Source organism: Grus americana, chromosome 7 (assembly GCF_028858705.1).
Source record: "Grus americana isolate bGruAme1 chromosome 7, bGruAme1.mat, whole genome shotgun sequence".
Classification (NCBI taxonomy): Eukaryota; Metazoa; Chordata; class Aves; order Gruiformes; family Gruidae; genus Grus; species Grus americana.
The window spans coordinates 36885515-36906029 of record NC_072858.1 but is presented as its reverse complement, the minus strand read 5'-3'; the positions used below and the strand labels follow the sequence as shown (position 1 = coordinate 36906029).

Below are 20515 nucleotides of genomic sequence, written 5' to 3'. Positions count from 1 at the left end.
AATGGGACGTGTCGGTATTGCTGAAAAGCTGCAGCACTGACATACAGCACTTTCTCAGGTTTTTTTTGGGAGAGTGATAAAATTGCTGAAGGTTGCCAGTGACAAACCACAACACAGTAACTCAGTTTCGGGCTATGAGGAAAATCACAGCTTCCACATAGCAACTCTGACGTGGCTCTGTTTTCCCAGCCAACGGCAAAACCGCACATCTTCATGCAAGAAAGGAGAGCTGCACCATCACTGATCACACGCTCAAGTCAGCGAAATGAAGGGTGGGCCCTGACAAAGAAACATCAGTTTGCTGTGATACAGAGTTAAAAAAAGAATGAAGTACAATTTACCCCACGTTTCTTGATGGCCCTGTTAAGCAGCCTCACGACGTCTGCTCCCTCCACGCCACTTGCTTTGAAGCGCTTTGTCCAGGTTATCAGAATGCCCTGATAAAACAAAAGAGCAATATTCAACAGGATGCCACCATAAGACACAAGTTGATTTTTTTTTTCCCCTTAAAAACAAGATTTTATACTTCAAATGCATCTTCAGGTCTCTTTTCTTATATGACCTAACAACCCAACCTGAGATAACTGGTGGTCTTTGATTCTCATTACAGTAAGTTGAAAGATGGGAAATTGTTTTCCCCTCCCTTGCTAGAAAATGGTTTGTTTGCATTTTGTATTTTCAGCCCATTCTTCTCCCTGTTACTCCTCGACAGTTTTTCTTGGAAAACCATTTAATCCTTTTGGGCCATGGAAATTGACTGCTTTCAGAAAAAGCTGACTGCGCAGGACTCGCTAAAGAGAAGGGATGTGATGTTTGTACGTCCAGGACTCTGCTGCAGCGGGGATCAGACTGCTGCACATTTGCTGCCTGGAGTCCCAGTTGTCTGGGCTTGTTTCACTGTGGGATCATGTTTATGGGTTGAGGCAAATGGAAATACTGGAAATGTCACAATGTATGTCCCCGACTTACAGCATGCATCAAAACAGAAATCCTGGTATTGAATTCCTTGCTTGCAAACTGTCATAAAGAGTCTGCAAAACCCCCAAGGTAATGACTACATCTGATTTTTTTTCTATTTAGATAATGCCTAGCCGATTCAGAGCATTCAATGTATAAGTAAATAATAATAAAAGAAAGCAAAGAGCATTGACAATGGAAAGCAAAGAGCATTGACAACAGGAAAGACGACTCAAATCGGCTCAGCTTTTCGTACCCACCACAATATTCACATCTATCACAGCAGGAGTCCAAGAAGCCAACAACCAGAAAAGCTGACGCCTATAGGCACAAGCAGCCATTGCCCAGGTGTCAGCTTAAAAATCAGCCACATATCTTGTGCATGTTCACCCCCCCAACAGGGGACAGAGGGGCCAGGGCAGCTCTTTCCAGGCCAGGAGGTATTCTCCTACACTAAATCACAAACTCAAGTTTGCATAAGTTTTGCCACTGTGCTGCCCTCGTTAGCATCATTTAGAAACCAGCAAAGCCCCGTGCTGCTGCGCAAGGAAACCAGGGGCAAAGCCCACCCTACAGGCACAGCGTTAATGGGCAAAAGGGCCGCTTGTTCCACATTAACTTTTATCATTCAGGAAACCGGTCAAACCATACTGGCAAAGAGCAGCTCCTCTCAGTGTGATCGGCCCGCTGTGCTGGAAGGATTTTTGGCTTCACCAGCAAAGCCTTGGCAGCAGGGAGGAGCCCTTGGAGTGTAGCAGGGTTGAGCAGGGCCCAACCATGCAGTGCCACCTTGTCACCCTTGGAGAAACCAGGGACCACCCTGCCTCCTCCTGCTCACCAAGCACAAGAAACCAGCACCCAGGCAAGCACAGCCTCACAGAAGCAGCAATCCAGGAACAAATCTGGCCCACAGAATCCAGAAAAACGTATTTTTCAAATGCCCAAAGTAACACAAAAATTCTCAGAAAGAGAGTTTTATTTTTTTAATTTTTTTATTAAGAGACACCCTCCCTTGTCTCTTACTATCCTCCTCCACTCTGCCACTGCTCACCTCCAAGTCTCCACAGGCAACTCACAACTTCACAACCACATCCCCAGCACGACTCTGCTGCGGTCAGTAGCCTGAGCCTTACTATGCATCACGGCCAGATTGGAGACCTGCACCAAAAATCAACTCATCTTTTCTGAACTGATGCCGGAAAAGGCAGCTCTCTGTTCTCAACTACATTCAGCCCCTGATTTAGTAAGCACCCTTGGTTTCAGCTCTCAGCATCACTCAAGAAGTATGAAATGTAATAAAAATCGTGCCTCACCTGACCCTCCTCAGCACCAACATCTGGTGAGTCGTGCCTAGAGACACGCAACCTAGAAAAGCAGGTTGTGCTTTAACAGCGCAACCTCTTCGCGTTTTGTGCGGATTTAACTTTCCCGCATTAATTTGCTAGACCTTGCCATGGCAATGCTGTACCAGGAGGCTGCCAAGTCATTTGTGATATAATGAGCCAACGAAGGAAAATATTGTAGCATCCTTGTCATGGGAACCTCATCAGTGACTTCATACAACACTGGTTATTTCCATCCCTTTTAAAGCACGTTGCTTCCAGGTGGCCTGCCCGATTGCCCTCAGTGCTGAGCACCCAGCCCATAGCACGGCTCAGCACTGCTGCTCAGGAGGCAGACCCTGATCTGGATTGGTGCGTGCACTTGTGAAGTTCAGCAGAATCTGGGCAAACGCTGCTGGGCTGGGTCCTTCCCAGTTACACCCCATGGAGAGGTGAAAACAGCTGCACAGGAGGCAGGAAAACCTGCTGCCGTGTTTACACGGTAAACCATAATACTGTGGAGCTCGCAATACTGAGGAACTCACGCAGAGGCAGTAGAAAACATTAGATGCCTCTTCGTCATCTGTTAACCAGCTCTTTCAGACAGAAACATAAACACAAACATGAAGTCTGACAGTGAATTATAACTCATTTATCCTGAAAATGAGACCTGTCTGGGATACTGCTTTCATAGCAGTGTTTTAATAACATGGTAGCTCTTCTGCGTATTAAGAAAATTGTGAAATCTTCTTACCTCATCTAGCTTGGATTGTCGACACGGGAAAGAAAACGTAAACCCAACTGGTAATTTCTTGTCTTTGATTTGTTGTTTCTCCATAAAGTCTCCCAGACATTCAGCAACATGATCAAAAAGCTGTAAGAAAATGAAAAGTATAAAACCACCATGAGTAGAGATACAGCTTCAGGGAGAAAATATTTCAAACTCCATATGAAAACTGTACTGGGTGAGGGGAAAGGGGAAAATATCTGCTCCAAATTTTTAAGGATATATAAATGACATAGCTATGAAAATACTCTCAGGCAGTGTATATTAACACCTTAATAATTAATAAATTATGAAATACATTGTCCTTTTATGGACTTAATTCTGCATAGCATCCTTTACACCCATACAAAAACGCTTTTCCTGAAACAAGGGGGGCCTGCCATAACCCTTCCACTTGACGAGAACAAAAATGTTCTTTTAACCTTTTGGTAACAGTAAGAAGCATCCCAAAAGAACATTTGGGATCCAGTCTCACAGGGGGCTGAGCACTTTTACAGTGATGCAGAGAAGATAACATCCGCTTCACTCAAGCATTGCTGAGACCAGAGAACTCAGCACTTTGCAGGAGCCACCCAAAAGGACATCATCTCTCAAATGTATTCCTAAAGCACACAACAAACAAACAAAAAGAAAACCCAGGGGATTCATCTAAATATTTTACATGCTCTGAGAAACAACCCAAAATGGGAACATTTTCTGCATTTTTTTAAAATGCTGAACCATGCAGGCAGGCTGCACCAGGCTCGGGGGTACCAATTCCCACCCAGACACCTCGATGGCCCCTCAGTAGCACCCTGTGACAACAGCACTACGTGTCCCTGCAGCCAGGCCAGGAGCCGGGCATGCCAGGGAGTGCGTGGGCACGAAGGCGAGGGATGTCTCTCACACCAAACTGTTTGGAAAGCCCCCCAGGTAGATTGCAACACACAAAGCTGAAATCAAGCCCTAGCAATTGAAGCAACAAAAATACACATTTGCATCTACCAGTACCAAAGAGCCAGACATGCCTTGAACTGATCCGTACCACAAATGGATGTCAAACTATTGACAAGTCACCACCTGCCCCAGAAGATAACTGTGCTTCACATTTTAACTCCCTGAAAAAAAAAAACAAAAAAACAATCCAACCCTATCCGCAGCGTTGGCAGGATGAGGCCAGGAAAACTGCCCAGAAGATTGGGGATAATTGGGAGGGAGTACAAAAAGATATCTGTTGGTTGCAATTAGCCTGCGCAGCTTTATTAAGAACAATTTATAGAGTCTCAGAGAGATGGGAAAGCACTAGAGACAGGCTGCAGCAATTACAAAAAATGAAGAGGAATATTTTGCCGTTTGAAGCAGGTCAAGAAATGTAACGTTACATTTTAACAGAGCATCTAAACCCCATTCCTAAAATGAAGTCAGATTTGATTAAAGAGAAGTACAGTAGTTTCCCAAGGAAAACATTGCCATTCATGGTCCTGGGCAAACCGAGGACATTTCAACTGAGCACACACAGAGAAACAGCATGGGAAAGCAATGTATGCTGCTCCACTTCTGTAAGACTATTTTCCAGACGAGGGAGAGAGGAAAAGGAGTTATGAAAAGAAGAACTATAGTTATGTAATAAAATATGGCAACTTCTCCAGGAGAAACACAGAAATAACAGGAGCATATGTTTTTATTATGCTTTCCATCTGAAAGTATCTTGCTAAATACTCAATCCTACTAAACTTTCAGCTGCTCCTGGGATTACAAACAACCAGGGGCCAACCTCAAACCCCTCAGGAATTCAGAGAGCAGGAAGCAGATATATTGACTGTGGGTGTCACTACAAAAATCCCTCTCATGCAATGAACCACAACCGCAGAGAGAAGAAACAGGACCTGCTTTGTAAGTCCAACTACAAAAAGATCCCTGGGCATTCCCAAAGCACTCCGGGAAGTCCATGCATCTGCCGGCATTTGCCCGTGCAGTCCCGGCACAACCTGCCGAAGCTCGCCTCCGTGAGTTAGCACACGCGCTTGCTGCAAGCAATGCACCGTGAGTCATTAGGGCTCTGGGCTGGTAGCGGGGCACACGAGCATAACTCATGCCTGCTCGGGCAAATGCGGTTAACTATTAGCCACATTCTTGATGCTACAGTAGCAGTGTCTAGTCAGGAATGCAAGGGCTGGCTGTGCTACTGTTTTTAATAAAGCACAGAGGGAAGGCATTGCTCGAAAGGAGAAAAGAAAGAGAGAGGCATTTATTAATTTTGCTACCATTGAGAGTCGTAAGATTTTTCCTAAGGAGACTCAAGGAAGCATCTGTATGCGCCCATGCCTATATTAACGTCCAAACCTTACGAAAGCCAAGTAACCCTGACAGGACAGTAGAGGCAACGTTACAGAGTTCCTCTGGATTTCATTAGAGTAGGGCGGGCGGATTGAGGAAAAATCCAAATTTCCAGCCACCCACAGATGTGCGGTAGGGAAGCATGAGCCAAATTTTTTAGCAAAAGTCAAAGAGACGGACAGAGGGAATGCTAGGGTCAATCAGATTTTACACCTTTATAGACCTGAAGCGATACAACCACGAGACGCTGAGCAATATGATATCAGGCTTCATTACTTCCTCTGGCCGTGAAGTTGCCTGCTCAGGTTGGGCTCCAAGAAGTCTCCACAAGGATGCATTTGGCTGGCAGCCACCAGACTTTGGCAAGCAGCTGAAGACCTGAGCTCAAGCTCAAGCCCCTGAATGGGGAAGACTTAAGGACCAAGGAAACCACAGCTTCAGATTGGGAGAAGAGCCACAAATCCATCACCTACCTCCAGTGGCGGCAGAATGCAAAAAGCAACACCAAAATCAAGCCTCAGGCACGCTCTCATTTGCTGAGTTGACAAGGAAGACAGGCTTCTTACAAATTTTAGACCTGCTGTTACACTGCTGAAGTCAACGAGAGTTTTGCCCTTGACTTTTGACAGGGAACTGTCTCCGACTGCCAAAGCTGTCAGCCCATGCCTGACAGATGGGCAAAAATAGAAGTTTGAATGCAATGAAGCAGAAAATATCAAAACGAACCATGCTAGTGAGGCATGAAACCATAAATCGCAATCCCTTCAATAAGCTGATTATGTATTAGGCTTCAGGAGTATAATTCACGGAGGTTAATGACACAGCTTGCTGAAAAACATATTAGTAAACTACCCTGCGCAGTCAGCTCAGTCCAAGTATTCCACTAATCTGGCTCAGAGATTCCAGAGAACCTCAACCGTACGCATCAGTCATTAAGAACCAAATCATCACCTGCCTGTGCACCTCCCAGGCATCTGCCATGCTCCCCTGTGAAGTCTCACAGCAAGCATTTTAGTCGTGGTTGGATATTGTCATGAGACGACTTCAAACCCGGATGTAATTCTGATGATGCTTCCAGTTCTCCTCCTCTTTTCCTGGTACTTAAATACCGGGAGCGACCGTCCCCTCAGGGTCAGCAGAAGCCTTGCTCACCTCTCCCTCAGTTTAAAAGCCATGACAAAGCCTACCAGTCTGAGCTCCACGCTGCTGGATCCCGACAGCCAAATGGCCTTCGGATATTTAAAAATTAAAATGTAAACATGACAAAGCCCTGGAAAGAATGCAGACCTGATGTCTCCTTTCCTGGCTTCTCCTTACCATCCTTATCATGTGTCCATCAAGCCTCACCTTAAGTCAGCCTGCCTTGCCTCCCCAGGACAGACACTTGTCCCCTGGGTGTGCGGGCAGCTGCTTGTTGGTCTCCAGCTCCTGACACCCTTCGATGGACAAGCGACCCCAGCTCCAAACCTGCCTCCGGGCACCCACCCAACTTCCCTGCCTCCACCAGCAACAGGCAGCTCAGCTCCCCTCCAAAACCATTCTATGGGAAAGCCACTGCATGACCTTTTGGCCAGATAACAAAGAAATAATGTTAGGAAAAGTCTTTACAAGAAAGGTCTTTTATTGCTGGGGTTCAGATATCACAGCAATGCTTATGTCCGTGCTACTTACAAGCCATGATTGCCATCTTACTGCATAAGAATGCAGCAGCAGTTAGATACACATGCTAAGGGTCTTAAGGTGACTACAGAAAACACATTAAAGGTAGAAATACTGTTTGCACAATTTTTCTTTTTTTCCTCTTTTGTTTATTCTTCTGAAACAAGCTATACGTTTCCTGCAGGTATCTTATACTCCTAAATAACACCTTACTCTAGTAAAAAGTATAAAAACCCTTGCATTTTCCAACAATGAAAATTACCTGGTTTGTCTTACACTGACACTGAGACAAATCTGTCAGTAAAATATTCATTATAATCCACTTCCTGATCATAAAAAGAAAATAAATTCTTCCAAAGAACCCAATTTGAAATCCAAGTAAATGGATCCAAACTTTTTCTACTCTTGGAACATGGGAGATTAAAAAAAAACACCCTACATTTATTCAGCAAAAATTAAGTTGAAGTTGTGCCAAAACATTCTATCAGCTTCCTGTAATTTTTCTAATGTACTTGTACTGTTCGTGAATGCTGAGTTGCTCAGACTGCCAGGACAGATATGTGGCTGTCATGGGTATTTCTGTCCCTCATCTAACATTACAATTGCAGGGTTGGTCACACTCGTTGCTTACAAAGACTAAGCTGTTTTCCTGCTCCCCATTCCTACTTGTGGAAATTAACTTTACTGTAAAAGTCAGAATTTTTATTTCTAGGCCATTTTTTCCCTAACTCAGCCAAAAGTCTCCCACACAATTACAGCAGATTTGCAGCACCCATGCATGCTCTATTACAGTAACTACTGTTTATTTATTTTCAGTATCAACAAAGAGCTGTAGTCGAGTCTGTGCACGCTGTAAGTGCAACTGCTAAGATGCTACGGTCATTCTCGTGGTGTTTTTCTAAACTGGAAGTGTGAAAGCAGCTAGCCTTTAGAAACACATCCTAAGGAAGAGATGCTTACCCGTGTTCCGCTGCCATGCATGATATCTTCAGGCGTATTATAAATTTCAGTCTCCATTTGTACCGTCTGCTTTTTTTCATGCGATACCTTCACCCGCAGAATTCGGAAATAAGAACCGCCAAGATCCAGTGCAATGAAATCTCCTTTCTCTACATGGAAGACAAGACACAAATGATTAAAAACTGTATACGACACAGATCTGGGAAACAACAAGCTCTGTTAAGTATAATGCATAGGCAAATGTCCTGTGCCTACAGCAAGGAAGTTCTAGCTGCAGGGCATCCATGTGAAGCATCAACCTGATTCCCTACAATTTAACATGAAGTTGGTGCAATGGCAACGTCAAACACCATTGATACACAGGCAAGTGCAACGAGGGTTTATCCAAAAAGAATGGACTTACAGTGGACAGTGTGTATGGACATCTCATGATGAAGCTGGCAGAGCAAAGACCTCAGGAGAAAGCCAAAAAGACGTTGAAAACAGAGACAGTACAACAAAGGGATGCCAGACCACTGATGAACAGCCTTTTGCTGTAAACGAACCTGTGTCATTTTGGCAAATAACAGCGAATGGTGGCTGGATTGTCCACTACTCTATAAATCAAAAAATTACACACAGAGCTAGTTAAAGCAGGAACCACTTATTTCATGCCTGGAAGCTGAGATTCACTGCAAACTGCAGTCAGATAACAGAAGTCAGAGCGACGACATTCTGAAAAATCACAGGGTGGCCGTGCACTGCTGCAGGAGTTACTCAGAAGTTGCGATCCCTTGCGCAGAGCTCCTAAATACCTCCCCAGGAGACAGGGAAAGAGTTAGGATACCTCCATCTGTCTCTGTGGTGGAGAGGGATTTGGATTTCAAAGGTCTGAAGCCAAATCCCCTACCAGCCCACCTCCACAGACTTCAGGGTGTAATTCAGGCAAGAGACGCGTGGTCTGGCTATCTGAGGAATGACACTTCCAGCACCCCCTGGAGAGCAAGGCAAATATATCCCACTGAACCGCTTGCGCTATCTTGCCTTATCAAAGAGGGAGCAAACAAAGACAGCAATCATTAAAGTCTGCAGAAAGATAATATTTAGGGAAGCAGTGTGCACAACTTATCACACAGGAGCGCACATCCAGGCTGCAGTTAATCACTGAGGCTCTTTGCAAGCATCCGTGCCTACGCGCGGCATCCCCAGGCTCACCGAGGCTGCTCGGAGGGTGGTGAAGCAGAGGCGCATGGCGCTTTCTCATCCTGGTTTCCCCATCGATTTGTACTTTCTGTGCCACAGCAGGACAAGCTGCCTCCCCCACATCCCGCACCACTGATGCATATTGCCAGTCCCATCCTGCAGTGCTCTTTGGCCTCTCTTCATTCTGCCTTCCAACTTTAAACTATGACTTTGGGAAGGCCAATTCCCAACATCACCGTTTTTCCATTTCTACCTAAATTCAATGTGGAAAGACCTCTAGCAATTGGGAAGAATGGTATCTTTTGATGTGTTACCTCAAACTTCGACTCAGCTCTCAGAGCCTTCTGACCCCACGCTGTCACCAAAATATCAGGTATGCAATTTATCCACGAGGATTTACAGACCCAGACTCACCTCTGAGATTGCTCTGCCCAATCTCAGACCAAAACTCCTAAAGCCTAGCTTAGTGAGCTGCTCCTCCTCATCACCCCACGCACCTCCAGGAGCCCCATCCTGCTCAGCAAAGCTGATTAGCTGGACGGGGCGTCCCTCAGAGCAGGACCTCTGGTAGGAACACCCTAAGAGAGGCAAAGACACTGCAAAAGCCCGTACGGTTTTCCAAGGTTGCGGTGTAATACAGAAACAAAACACTGTCATCCGAGAAATCACAAAGAACAACAACCTCCATACAGAAAAATGTAACGAAACGACAGTTGGAGCCCAGAATTCCTAAAAATCATCCTAACTTTACTTCATTGCAATGCAACATTTCCTTCTTGCTGCTTAAGACATGGGCAAACTCAGAGTTTGTTGAAATACAGATCTTGCGTCGCTTCCCCATCTGTTTCTGAACAGTGTGGCTTTAAACATCGCTTTGCTCCAGTACAAATGTCATTTAAAACGTGAACATATCCAAACTGTAGGTGCAGTTCCCTTTATCGGGTTCGGCATAACGAATTCAGTAACTCATAACCCCCTTCGCCACAAGAAGACCGGAAGCAAAACATTAACCACAAGTGTCTCATCAAACCAAATACCCAAATAAGCTTTATCATATGACTATCATTTGTTGAATGCAAGTCATTACCTCCAATAAATAATGGAAAAATCAACACTGGACCAGATGGCCCTTTTTCAAGCCTAAATGCACCTTGGTACATACCTAAACAAATACTGCACTTCAGAAATATCTTCCCTGGCAGTAAATTAACAGATTAGCAGGTTTGATTTCCAGCACCATCAATCTCATTGCAAGATAAAATTTATTAAGAATTATCCTTTTCAGTTAAAAAGAAGAACTCTGAACTAGAATGTAAAGCTTTCTATATGGAAAGTAGCTGTTTTCTTTCAGTGTACTTCAGGAATTAAACCCAAGTAGCAGCATTTAATCTATGCTTTTTAACACCAAGATGCAACACCAACATCTCCAAAAGTCTCCAAAATTATTACTCGAAAGCTCCTTGTTAATAAAGTACACAAGCACAGACCTGAAACTAAACAACAGTATTTTTCTGAATAGTCAGCTCCCATAATAATAATCAGACTCAGAGGAAAGAGCTTACAAGGCAGTAATTAGAGACGGGCCAGAGAAAAGGGCAGGCTTTCAGCCTCTGGCTTTCACGGAGGGACAGCTGAAGGCAGAAATTGCCGCCGGCCGGGAGCCGAGCCGACGCTTCGGGCACAGCAACATGGACACATCCGCGAGGGGCCCCCCAGAGCCTTTCGGAGGAAAAAAGAAGGGGGCTCCGCGTCTGCCCTGCCTGCATCTGTGCGGTGGCTGAGCTGGACATGGCAGGCACGCGCAGGTGAGTCAGGGAAAGAAATGCAACAACACCCATCCACACCAAATATTGTTCATGCCTTGGGTCAGAACATGCCTTTTCTAGCCAAATAATGGAATGGTTTTGCCTGTGTTTCTACCAGCTATCCAAAGAGACACTTGCAGCGTGCATACACAGATTATTATCGTGTTCTACAGAAATTGTCTGGGGCAAAGCATTGCCTTGCTCTAACCTGTGCTGCAAATACACTACCCACAGCGTGCCTGTCCCAGAGAGGCTGGCAGGACCCAAATGGGCACAGGATCAAGAACCAAGCACTCCGTGCACAACACACGAGGTTGCTTTTTTAAGTAGGTGCGTAATACATGATCTGGTATTAATGCCTTGACATACAGACACACATACGCTCACACCAGGGCTACCCACTGCTCTGGCTCGCGCTCAGTCCCCCAGCAGCATTTAGCAATGTCTCCCACCTCTCCTGGCCGGGCACAGACCTCCTTTTCCCTGTGCCGTACTGCATCTCAAAGTGTCCCCAGTTTGTGCCATGGAACAATTTGCAAAATTATTTGACTCACTGTAAGCAGCTCAGATTTGCTGTCCTGCAGTGCCTGACAAACCAGGGTACTGGGGACAGGTCTGTACTCAGCTGAACTCAAAACACACATGAAGGAAAAAAAAGGGATTTCAGAGTCGGTAAAAATGCTGGGATTTCACGCAAAAGCCCTCAAGTCACTTCATCACCTGCAAATCCTTAGAGCAGCCTCTGCCCGTGACCCAGCTGTGTGTGGCAGCTTCTGGCTTTCTCAACAGGCTGCGAATTTCAACACAACATTTCAACATAACAGCCAGTAGTGCTAAATTAAGGGAAACACGGGATTCAAGTCTGTTCTCCCTTTGTTTTTTTTAGACAGAGAATCATGTTTCAACTAAAAAGCTTAAGGTGGCAGAAAGCAACAGCAAAGCAGAACTATCAGAGATTTCCACCTGCCAGACAACGGCATGTAACACAAAGCACCAGGCTTCGTGTTCTTTCACTCAACAAATTCTTAATTTTAACTCCAAAAAAGCCTCAAAACAGGTAACCATGCTTTGCAGTTCTTGCGACTGTGCAATTTCTGCACACAGGGACGTAATTTGTGGTAGGCACCAAACTACAGTTAACCAACTCATGCTACATGAGAAGGAAATCCAATGTTACCACAAAATAATAAACACTATTATATACTGTTTATAAATACATTTATATACTCCACATAGAGTAGTTATTTTTTAAAAAATGCGAAAATAAGTAATAGGGGCAATCTTGGTCTCAAATACAGTCACAACATCTTTCTGTTTTCCGATGGCTCTTTGTGCCACTTTTGTCAGGTACAGTGAGCATGGGAAAACCGAATCCTACATCTGGATGGAAAAAGCTCAGTACACCACAGCAGCAGCTTTCGAGCCATACACTGCAGCCTCCTTGAGTTCTGTGAGTTTGCCCTAAGACAGTCTGCAAGAGGTAGCTACAAAAAGCAAAACGAAAGCCAGGAAACTCAAATTCAGCACATAAGGGTCCACGCTTCCACTGGGGAAAAAATAAGGAGGAGAAGAGATGTTGAGTCAAAACCAGCAAATGACTAAAAGCCACCGTATTTGTTAAGACTCTAGATTGCATGAGTGTGAATTGCATAAATCAAAAATTTCCCTATGCGAGGTATTGATTGTTGGCAGACAAATCTCCACGTAAACATATTGACTGTTAGTGGACCGATTGCTAGGAAGGGCTCTTCCATTGGCATCAAAGTGGGTTTGACATAGGAATCACAAAATCCTCCAGCATCTGTGGGAACAGACCTGCACACAGAGGGGAGGCTGTCTTCAAAATGTTGTCCGGGCTTGCCAGAAAGCAAATTGCTCTTGTTCTTGGTAGCACATCAGTCTATTTTTAACAGGTTTCTCACGAAGCACACCATGTTTAACACAGAAAACAAATACTCAGCTCCTTACCTGAACCATCAGGAATGGACCTCACAAATGTAGGAAGCATCTTCACTGCAGCCGTTGGGTTAAAATCTCTGGAGAGGCCATTCTTCATCTCTCTCCTGAAGCGAGCCATAATGTCTATCAGCGTTTCGTCGGAGAGCCGCATGGCGTAAAGGTATTTATCAATCTGGGGAAAAAGACAAACACCACCACAGAGTGAAAGACTGCCCCGGGGCCCTGGCCAAGCTGACAACACAGCCACACGCTTTGTGCCTTGTCTTTTGACTCAAAATCAAGGAAAACGTGCAAGTGCTAGGACCTAGAATGAGCTGAAGCCCACCCCACCCTACTGCCCTCCCAAGGCAAGACCCAATCCCACATCACTCTGCCTCCTCTTCTCCACACAAAACAGTTCACCCACAGCCTCGCCCCACTTCTCAGCTCTCCTGACTGTCTGTGAGCTGAAGAGCTGCAGCTACAAATCCCTCCTTTGGCACCTTGTCCCAACTGGGGTGATGTGGGTGTCGCTGCAGACCACAGAGGTGCCTTGTATTTAAAGCCTTTCATTGTGAAGGACTTGCCACAGCGGTTTCGGGGCTACGTCCGAGGCTGAGAAATTATTTCTGTGTAGCAGACAATTTTCCCTATCCCGCTCCAAAGCTATCACAGCCAGAGGGTCGGGAGAGGCAGAACTAGGCCGTGGGCAGGTAGCGTCTTCCTCCTCAAGATAAAACATAAAATTAAAAGTTGTTGACTTCTCCCTTGTGGCTTCCCAAGACAGGAACTTTCTTTACCTCCCTGGAAAAAGGAGGTGGTTCCAGTTTTCCAATAAAATTGCTTTCCATAATATTACACCCATCTTCTGCATCAGGAAGAAGAGTGAGAGATGCTTTGATGATTCAAAAATACAATTTAGCCTTGGGGGGGTTCTTGCTAAACGCACACGTCCCACCCCTTTTACCTTGGCTGCCAGTCGATTCTTGCCTTGTTTCATTACCTGCCTTGGAAATTTGGGTCTGTAAACAGCTCAGACCAAAGCCACACCTTTGGGACACTTTTGCTTCCAGCTTAGCAGTACCAAGAAAATAAAACCCTGCCCATGTTTTCTGTCCTCAACAAAACTGGAAAAGCTACCTCGTGTTAAACCCCAGGCCATCTCTGTGCCAAGGTCACCTGTGCCTCCTTCGCTTCTCTGGAAGCCTTGAGAGTAACTCATCTCTCAGGTGGCATTATGTCCTAACAGGACCAATGCCACAATAAAACAGCTCATGCCAAAAGTATGTAAGCAAGTGCTCCATATACCAGGGACTTTGAGACAGAAAGCGATGAATAATGCCATTCATGAAGGAAATGCAGACAATCAAAATGTAATTAAACCCTAAACTGACTGTAAAATCAGCACCAATTTAATTGCTCCTGCAGAAAGTACTTCTGTCCGCACGTAGTCGAGATCTGCACCAAAGACAGCGTATCTCCCCGAGCCAGACGCCCTCCCACCATGACCAAGCATTTACAGAGCCGAAGGAGGAAGGCATGGATGGACGGCACTGCTGGGCGCAGCTACCCAGTCTGATCGCGAACCGCAGAGCTGGGGCCAGGCAAGCCAGAACTGCAGGGCCACAGCCAGAGGCTGCACAAGCTGCGAAGTTTTTGGTGCCATCGCTCGCAAAGAAAGAGCAAAAGAGTCATCAAATAGATGCTAGGGGGAAGTTACAGTGCAACAAAATGATACCGTGCATTTGCTCCACGAACCGGTGAAGTGACGGTGCAGGCAGAAGAGTCTGAGCTCAGGTTCTCCGTTGCAGAGGAGAAATGTGAGACCCCAGGACAGCATCCCCACATCCCAGCTGTGTCCTGTGCCACCCCGATGGGCGGACAGCCCTGTCGCAGCGACAACCACAGCCAGCCACCGGTGTCATTTCACTCCAAGAAGAAAAACCTGGACGGGATGCACCCTCGCTGCAGCCCCAAACGGTGTGGGGACGGACGCAGAGGCTGGTGTCGGCCTGGGCAGGAAGGTCTCTCCTCCACGGCAAACCCTGCCATAGGGGTTTTTTTAACAGAGACTGTCAAGCCATGATGTCAGAGCATGAGGTTATTCCCTTACAAAGGGGGGTTTAAAAAAAAAAAAACACCACAAAAAAAAAAAAAAACCAAACAAAACTCTTTTAAGGCTGAGCTTTCAGCAGCCCACACTGACGCTCAGAGGCCCAATTCCCCAAATCTCCCAGTGAAAACTACACTAACACATCATTCACACAGTCAGACTTCACTGTGCAATTAAAATACCCCTACAAAGCCCCACTGCTGCATCCTCCTCCCAAAAACAGGGCTAAAGGGTTCCCCCCCACCAAAAGCCCTGTTGTAAATGCCGGCTTTGGCATCTGCACAGTCAGGACCAAACAAGCCCGTTCTCCCCACCTCTGCCCCTGTGCTACCCACAGCAGCCAGGGAAAACGGGAGGGAGGGCTCTTTTTCTTCCTGTGAAAAACCAATGAGCGCCGTCAGCGCCCTTACATAATTGGGCTGGACCCTCCTGCGCGCAGGGAGCATCACCTCGCGTTGCATCGCGTTGCATCGCGTTGCGTCGCATCGAGGCCATCTTCACCGCTGAGACTCACGGGGTGGGGGGGGGAGCGGGGGGAGATGGGGACTGAACCTCGGTTTGAAACAAAATCACTCCTCTGTTACACTTTCCAAAACTAAAACAAAAAAAGCAGGTTTGGGTTTGGTTTTTTTTTTTCCCCAGGCAGGAAAAGGGTTAGTCACTGGAGCAGTGTAGCTGCAAGGGAAAAAGCGCTGCTCTCCTGTGCTGGCAGCAGAGGCAGCCCTCTGAGCGAAAACCCTCAGCAGATAGCCATAAATAACTGGGGGGGGGGAGCTGGAGGCTGGATTACAGCATGGAGGTTTAATAACTCCCTGCTCTGCCTGCAATAAAAGCGGATCAGAAAGCAAATCTCAGCCTTATCCGAAGGGAAGCAGTGGAGGGGCTGGCAGAGACAGAGACAGGAGCTGCTGGCAGGACACACAGCCCCGCTGAGGCTCCTGTGGCTGTGGCCCCGTGGGAGATGGGTGCCAGCCCTTCCCGGGAGATGGCGGACAGCAGGAGCAATTTCAGGCAGGCGGTTGTGTGGGCAAGGAGCAGAAAACGCTCCTTTATTTAGCTCCCATCTCAGAGTCACACCCCTAGGAAGGGCATCTTCCCAGAGTGCCACTATGGGAGCCCTCCACGAGCTCAATCACTTCTTTTTTTTTCTTGTTCTTAAAAAAACCCCAACAAAACAGCCAGACAGAATCTGTGAGCAATTTTTTTTTTTTTTAAATAGGATTTCATAATCTGAACCATATGCACATAATTTTCCTTGGTCACATAGGAAAGACACTTTTGGTACTTGGGGAAAAGAAGTTTCTGAAAATCCAGCAATCACAGCAGCCTCCACGGGACGTTGTGAATAATTACAAGTGCATAATGAAACAGGTAGCACCAAGGGTCATTCCTTAAATACGTGTCTCATTCGCTGGACACTGACAACAGTTGATGGTATCCAAGAACAGAGTACTCCCACAACAATTTCAGAAATCATTAGCACCTATTTTACTGACACAGGCTTTGCACAAAAACCCTTCAGCATGTAAACATTTTTCTGCAGAGCTAATCATACTCCATACTCCTTTCAGCACCAAGAAGATTCATCAGGAGCCAAGGCATGTTAAAACAAGTAGTTTAGACATCCTAAAACTCTTTGTGCTTGCTTCTGATTTTTCAGATTGGTTCCTACAGAGCCTTTACACCGGCAGGTCATCATTACAGGTCTTTTTTTTGATGGCAGTTGCTACATTTTACACCCTGTTCCATCACATTCTTTTCAAGGTTAAACGACATTTAAGTGTCACTCTTGGATTGCAAGACTTTTTTCTTCTCTCATCAGATAATATGACAAAAAGGTATTATTCCCCTTACTGACAGAAACCAGGCAACACCTAGAGGCTCCCTTTGCTGGGGCCAGCTACTGCAGGTACAAACCTGTTGGAAACAAAGGTACTCAAAGGCAGTTTTATAAAAGCTCCCCTGCGCACAGGCCAGCGGCACAGATGCCAGGGATGCTCCGTGGTGCCCGCACCCCTGAGGATGGAAGTCAGCCCTTTAGAGAAATCGAGGCCTCGGTTCAGGCTGTGCAAAGTCCTCTGTCACAGCAAGGATGCTAAGCTCAAGCTGCTGCCCTTGGAAGATCACACATGTACAGGAAGCAGATGTTTTCAAAAACATCTGGATAATTTATCCGGCTTGGAGTAAAACCACATGCCTATTTATATGGTACAGGGCATCGTACATCACCAGCTTGCTTCTGCACGGTAGGGTCACCTGCAAGTGCACGTACACGTGGTTTCATGGGAAAATGCCCCCTTGCAGGGGGGCTGCTGGGCCATGGGGCTGCCAACATGTGATGAACCACCCGCATCCTCCCCGCTACACATCCACTCTGCCTATTCTTCCCGTTCGCCACGAATCATCTTGAAAAATGTTCCAGAAACTGCAAAGTGGAAAAAATTGACACTGAAACTTAAGGGAGCGTCTAAAATCCAGCAAAATCAGCACGGAAGCAGCACACACTAGTTCTTAGACCCAGGGTACCCTGAGGGCCTGAAACCACCGGCCCCATCTGTGCCCCTCGGCAGGGATCCCACCATAGATAGGCAATGCTAAGCATTAGTGCCGCGCAGGGATAGGAACCCAAAAAAAGGAGGAAACAGGGTTGCAAGGGAAGAAGGACATTCAGCCTCAGAGCAGTGGAGACCCCTGTAACAAATCCATTCCCAAATTCACCTCGCCAGTACTTTTAACCCCTTCACATCCCTCCTGTGACCCACAGCAGCATCCTCAAGGTGACCTGCCAACTGTGCCACCAAACGCTGAGCCGATTGCTGCCATGGACAAGCTAGGCAGAGGAGCAGCCACGGGGGCCAGGAGCCCTAAGAGGCAAAGTGGCGAGCGGGGGGGGGGGGGGGCAACGCCTTGGTCGGCAGCCCCCGGCTGCAAAAGCACGTACAGCAGCAAGTGCTGCTCTTCCGGAAGTAGAGACGAGAGGGAGGGACCTGAAATGAAGCCATGCAGGCACGTATTCCCGTAAACGGCATGCTGAGATGGAACACAAACCCCCTTGCCCCGCGGGGTCCCAGGGAGCGGAGCCCACCGGCTCCCAGCGGCCGTGGGGCAACAGAGCAATGGGGCAGAGCCTCTGACTGCCGCAGAAACCCTCCTCACAGGACAGCCAAAAGCCAGGGGGCTCAATATCCGTTCCAAGAGGATATGAACAGGAAAAGATGCCTTACATCCTCTAAAACCAATAGCCTGCCTTTTATTTTTAATTTGATTTTTTTTATTTTCTTTTTCAGACAAAACAAGATTGATCTGTAAGAATGCTTTACAGCTCCTTGGCCAAACGATTTCCCATGCCATCAGACAATAGCAGCCTCACGGTGCCAAACCAGCCCACAATAAATAACCCCCGGGAACACCAGAGTTTCCCCCGTTGCCTGCACGTTCCCACCGTGCCTTCCTCACGCAGCCCTTCTGCTGCTCCTCAGCCAGCACGCACCCGTGTGCTTATCTTGGGTTTCTAAATATAACAGGCACAGCAAGACAGAGAAGGCCTTCCCAGGCATGCATGCCTGGTGCCAGCAGCAGCACTTACAAATCTTCCGGGAAAAGGAAAAATAAAGGGCCTGGGGAAAAGGGAGGGCCATGTATGTGGGGCAGGAAGACGCAGAGAGCTGCAGGCTGTGCACAGTCTGCTGCTCCTCGCGAGAACCTCTGAGCGGAAAAGCAAAAGACCTAAACCACAGAAGGAGATGTGGAAAACGTGGGGCACTGTCTCGGGTTTTATCCATCAGAGGAGTGGGCATGGGTGAACATGTCTCGAGTGGGTCAGGATGGGTCACCCACACACAGCAGTTGAGATCTCCCCAGGCACAGCCAGAAGCCCAAAGGGAGGAGGTGCTCTCCTCCTGCCGGGACAAGCCCCGAGACCACCACAAATCAGCCCTGCTAACACTGTCACTGAGGCTTCCCCAAAATATTTTAGGGATGCCTTCAGCAGGCATTCAGCCCAGGTGGGTCAGGCAGCACTGCTGGAGGAGGTGGCAGAGGGGAAGCCTCTGCTTCCTGACGTCAGCCTGGCTCTGTGACAGGGCTCGGTGACATTCACAATTATTTTCCTAATTTGTGTCCCCATGTCCCTAGCCCCATGCTCTCCACTCCCCACAGCTCTGCAATATGCTCAGCCGGGACCTAACTGCCATGTTTTTATTTATCCTGTGCTCTGCACCCATTTCCTTGTAGCAGTGCTAAATTCCAGGGCTATACCAACCCTACAGCAACAGTCGCCTAATGCTAAAGGAAAATAAGTCTGTAGAAATACTTCTTTTTTTTAAGCACAACTGACAACCACTTCCTGTAAATTCAGAAGCTGCAGTGACACATAATCCAAAAACTACCTGCTCTTCATCTTCGTCACCCCCGGGCTGGAGTGACAGATGCCCACAAGCACCCTGGGGAACAAGGAGAAGTCCCCTTCCCAGGGATGCTGGTGCCCACAAAAAGCCCAAAAGGATAACCATCATCACCACCACCCTCATCACCAAAACCCCACGGTGTGGCCCCGACTCCTGCCCACTTGGCCGAGCTGGGTTTCCGCGGCCTGAGCGGCAGCGAGCCGGTGTGCATCACCCACGCGCGGCACTCTCCATACCCAAACGCTGCTCCGCTCTCCAGCGGGGATGCTCTGGGTGGCCGTTCGGCCGAGCTTGAAAACGGGTTTATTCCCATTCCTCCCATAGCAGGGTCGCTATGGGGACAAAGCAACAAAACCAAAAGGAAGAAAAAAAAAATAAAAATTAAAAAAAAACCCGATCTCGCCTGGGGGCGGAGGGCACAGCCCTCCGCCGAAGGATTTCAGTCTACCTTTTTGACCTGATCCTCCTTCAGCTCCGTGAAGTAGTAGGCCAGGAGCTGGGCGGCGATCATCCTGCCGGCTGCAGCGGGCGGCTCCGCGCACGCAGCGATGCGGGGCCCGGGGATGGCCGCGCCGCCGCCGCAGCGCCTCCCCTTCCTCCCTCCTCCTCCTCCTCCTCCTCCTCCGGGCAGGCCCCAGCCCCGGCCCGGGCTCCGCCCGCAGCCCCGCTCCCACAGCCGGGCGGGGACGTGGCGGCGGCGCGGCACGGAGCGCTCTCGGTGTTATTTCTGGCAGGCAAGAGCGAGGAGGAAGAGGAGGAGGAGGAGGGCAATGCCCTGCCGTATTCCAAAAGGGTCTTTATGCAGCAGCCTGGGAGACAGACTGCTGAAGGCTTCCCGCCACTCTTTTAACTCTGCTGTGGAAGAGCAAAGTGAAAAGAAAAAAAAAAAAAAAAAAACCAAAAACCCTAAATCAAAGCTGTTTTCAGAAGAGCCTCTGTGCTCAGAAATCTTTGAGAAAATAGCAAAACTGCGGGAACCTCCAACTAACACTAAGCATCCCCTGCCCAGGAGCGATGCCTCCTCCACTGTGAGTGGGACCCAGCCTGGTCCCCCTGGGCTGTGGGCTGAG

At 47.5% G+C, this 20515-nt stretch overlaps 1 protein-coding gene across 2 annotated transcripts in view; it reads right to left on the bottom strand.

The window, feature by feature from the left end:
- The window catches only part of HK1 (hexokinase 1), a 38915-nt gene extending 18866 nt beyond the window's left edge, over positions 1–20049 (bottom strand). The window contains exons 1-5 of one of the 2 annotated variants that reach the window (XM_054831404.1): positions 19894–20049; positions 12957–13119; positions 8002–8150; positions 3034–3153; positions 342–437 (exon numbers count right to left, since the gene is read on the bottom strand). In XM_054831404.1, coding sequence (XP_054687379.1) covers positions 342–437; positions 3034–3153; positions 8002–8150; positions 12957–13119; positions 19894–19956 — 591 coding nt within the window. In that variant the 5' untranslated portion in view covers positions 19957–20049. Of the gene's footprint in view, positions 1–341; positions 438–3033; positions 3154–8001; positions 8151–12956; positions 13120–14684; positions 14841–19893 lie in introns of those variants that run through there. The other variant, XM_054831403.1, reaches the window with a different exon arrangement.
- Positions 20050–20515: the final 466 nt, after the last annotated feature.